Source organism: Chaetodon trifascialis, chromosome 2 (genome assembly GCF_039877785.1).
Source record: "Chaetodon trifascialis isolate fChaTrf1 chromosome 2, fChaTrf1.hap1, whole genome shotgun sequence".
Classification (NCBI taxonomy): domain Eukaryota; kingdom Metazoa; phylum Chordata; class Actinopteri; order Chaetodontiformes; family Chaetodontidae; genus Chaetodon; species Chaetodon trifascialis.
Genome location: NC_092057.1, coordinates 15288800 through 15292228, shown reverse-complemented (window position 1 = coordinate 15292228; position 3429 = coordinate 15288800). Strand labels below are relative to the sequence as shown.

The 3429-nt window shown below is 43.9% G+C and overlaps 1 protein-coding gene across 1 annotated transcript in view; it reads right to left on the bottom strand.

The window, feature by feature from the left end:
- Positions 1 to 3429, bottom strand: part of LOC139337633 (phospholipid phosphatase 3-like) — a 7992-nt gene continuing 4563 nt past the window's right edge. The window contains exons 4-6 of the mRNA XM_070972323.1: positions 3362 to 3419; positions 1057 to 1233; positions 1 to 969 (exon numbers count right to left, since the gene is read on the bottom strand). Of these exons, the coding sequence (XP_070828424.1) occupies positions 871 to 969; positions 1057 to 1233; positions 3362 to 3419 (334 nt within the window). The 3' untranslated portion in view covers positions 1 to 870. The remainder of the gene's footprint in view (positions 970 to 1056; positions 1234 to 3361; positions 3420 to 3429) is intronic.

Below are 3429 nucleotides of genomic sequence, written 5' to 3'. Positions count from 1 at the left end.
AAAAAATCACATTTTTCTTTAATGATCTGTGCTCTTGGACGAGTAAGTAGTCTTGCAACATACATTAGCATTATAAGAAAGAAGGTTCGAGAACTAGTAGCGTCTTTATGTTTCAAACATGGATTATATCTATTGTGCCTCTGTCACTAATAATCTAGGAATACAACACACACTGCTCACAGGAGGACGGACACATCCTACCACATCTAAACACTACAACACATTAGGAAAATGAGTTGCTTTCTCGCTATTTGTGCTTTCCTTCAATGCCATTACATTCACAGGGCTTATGAAAAAAATCTACATGATATATCACACATTGTATAAAATACATTTCATCCTACACAAATCATAACAAAGTGGTAGTTAATAATACTAACATGGAAAAGTGCTTTTACAGTATCATTCGAGTTGTACAAAATCTGTATATATTTACAGGTGATGTATAGAGTAGTAGTGGTTGCTGTGTGTTCAGGATTCAGTCGTTTCATCTCACAGGTAAGTTTCACATGTGAAGCTAAGGTCAGTCACAAGGACACAGCTCGAGCGCTCGGGCTGCTTACGCAACACACCAGCCGAGCAGCCAATATAGCACCCTCCCTCTCCCTTTCCCTCAGTTCATATATTTTCTCTTTTGACCCACATGCAGTATCTCACAAGCTCTACTCTCTGTCTCTCTCTCTGTCACTCTCTCTCTCTCTGTCACTCTCTCTCTCTCTGTCTCTCTCTCTCTCTCTCTCTCTCTCTCTCTCACAGAGTCTGAATACTGAGGTATGTGGTTTGACTTCACAGGAAATGGTCTCACATTCTTTAAAACTTGTCCATTGGAAGCAGACTACAGGCAGCAGGTGGGTGTTGCTGGGGTGATGTTTAGCAGACAGTATGGTGGGGTGACAAGGGACTGTCCAGAGTCTCGGTGGGGGACAGGTCTGAACTCGAGCTTTTAAACATGGATGAGATGTGGAAGGCCTGGAACACACAAACAAATGCCCAACCATAAAATTTATATGCTGACATGTGGATGTGCACAAAAACAAGCAGGCAAGGTATACTGACCACCCAGTAAGCAGTGAGGGCTCCCTGTACGTAGCCTGTTAGCACATCTGACGGGTGATGCCTGTAGTCTGAGATGCGGGTCAGACCTGTGTAGACTGCCAGCAGAACCAGGAAGAACTGCAGCACCGGCCTCAGCAGCCGAGCTCCACGCCATGTCAGCCGCGCCTGCAGGTAAAACTACAGGACAAAAACAAACATGATGTTACTGTAACTGATGACCAGTAATTTATTATTCAGTAATGGGTATATTTGAACATTAAGGAAAACTATCCTGGTACAACTGGACTAGCACAATTTAACGTAAAGTCCTTCAAAGAAAATGTAGCTGAAATGTGACAGTTCTTAAACAGTAGCCGGCCCCTTTACTTACTAGGTAATGAGTATTTATAACAAAGCCTATATTCCTGATTTCCTCGGTCTAAGTATATTTTATCATATTCTATCTGTCTTTTTTGCTCTTGGTGCAACTTATGTTAATGCGAACTCAGTACTAATTACATCAGTACGGACAGTGATGTCATACCACTCACTGTGATGTGTGTGTACAGTAGGATGTACAGCAGTAAAATGCATGCGGTGGTTTGAAGAAATTGGTGTGGGGCAGTGTTTCCTGTGCTTCCTTTTTTGGCAGAGGCTGGGCGTGGTTCTCCAGGTGGCTGTTAGCCGGCTCCTACTCAGCTGGGACTCGTCACAATCAGCACAGTATAAAGACTGTGGACTGCTGAAGACTCGTCGCCACATTGTTTCCGCTGCTTCGTGGTGCTGTTGGCCAGTCACCAGTGCTATGTGTGTTAGTTATTATTGAGTGTTTGTTTTGTGTCTGCTATTGAGTCCAATTCCTACATGAAACATAACAATGCACCAACTAAAACAAAAAGTCTAATAGTAAAATAACTACTAGATTTTAAGTCACGGCCAAGACAGACCCCCAAGATTATAGTAATAATGCTGTTGATGCCCTAAGACTCCTTTTATTTTGGTTTATATTATGTTTTACACTTAATTTGAATTGCCACATGGTGAATCTGGAGCCCCCTGAGAGGCTATGACTCAGTGTCAGTTGCCCATCTGTGTTGCCAGCATTGTTTTTGAGAGTCTATGAAAACAGAAATGCTATCCATCCATTTTCTATACCGCCTATCCCTTTCAGGGTTGCAGGGGGGGCTGGAGCCTATCCCAGCTGTCAACGGGTGAGATCGGTCGCCAGCCGATCGCAGGGCAACATATACAGACGCACAACCATTCACACTCACACCTAGGGGCAATTTAGAGTCACCAATTAACCTAATGAGCATGTTTTTGGTCTGTGGGAGGAAGCCGGAGTGCCTGGAGAGAACTCACGCATGCACGGGAAGAACATGCAAACTTCACACAGAAAGGCCCCAACCAGGGAATTGAACCAGCAACCTTCTTGCTGTGAGGCACGCGCACTACCTGCTGTGCCACTGTGCAGCCCCTAACAGAAATGCTATCTAAAACTAATTACTTGCAAACTTCACACAGACAGGCCCCACCGGGGAATCGAACCAGCAACCTTCTTGCTGTGCTCTTCTTGCTCTAAAACTAATTACTTGCAATTGGTTTGGTCATTATTTAAGTACTGGCTTTTATCTGGCAATTAAATGTGAACATAGACACAATTTCCCTCCAGATACACGAGATATATCTATGTACACTGCACAGTGTTTGGTGCACTTTATGGAGCTTCCCAGATCTCAAGATTTGCTAAAAACAAAGACAATCTTGTTGGTGCTTATTGGTGTTTTTCATCTTCCCTTTTTGCTCACACTGAATGTAATTTAACATAAAGACGAGCAACAGTTGGAGGACGTAATCATGAACAAGCAAGCCAGCAAGCAAGCAAGAGTGTGCACACAAAAGATGGCACACACATTAACATGCTGCATGTACATATGCAGGCACTGGCATGGACACACACAGGCTACCATAAACACATATAAATGCAGGAGCTTGCACGCACTCACACAAACTCACACACACACACACACAATAGAGGAGAGCAGCGAGGCAGTGAGGCGAGGTCACACTCCTCCCACAGCTGAACAAAGCTGTCTCTGTTTGTCCCATTTCTCCTTTCAGTCCGTCTCTTTCTCCCTCTCCTCTTTCATTCCCTCGCTTTCTGCTGCTAACTGGACTGATGATGGCTACCCTGATTTTGTCGAGATGTGGTAATAGGAAAATGGAGAGACAGTAAATTGTGCTTGCCAGCGTTTGTGAGTGTATGTGAGAATATGCGTGAAAGCGAGAGCCATCGATAGACAGAGAGGTAGATAGAAATACTCACTGCTAAATAGAGCATTGTGTACATCGCAAAGGAAGCGTGGCCAGAGAAGAAGGACTTCCTAAAAAGTT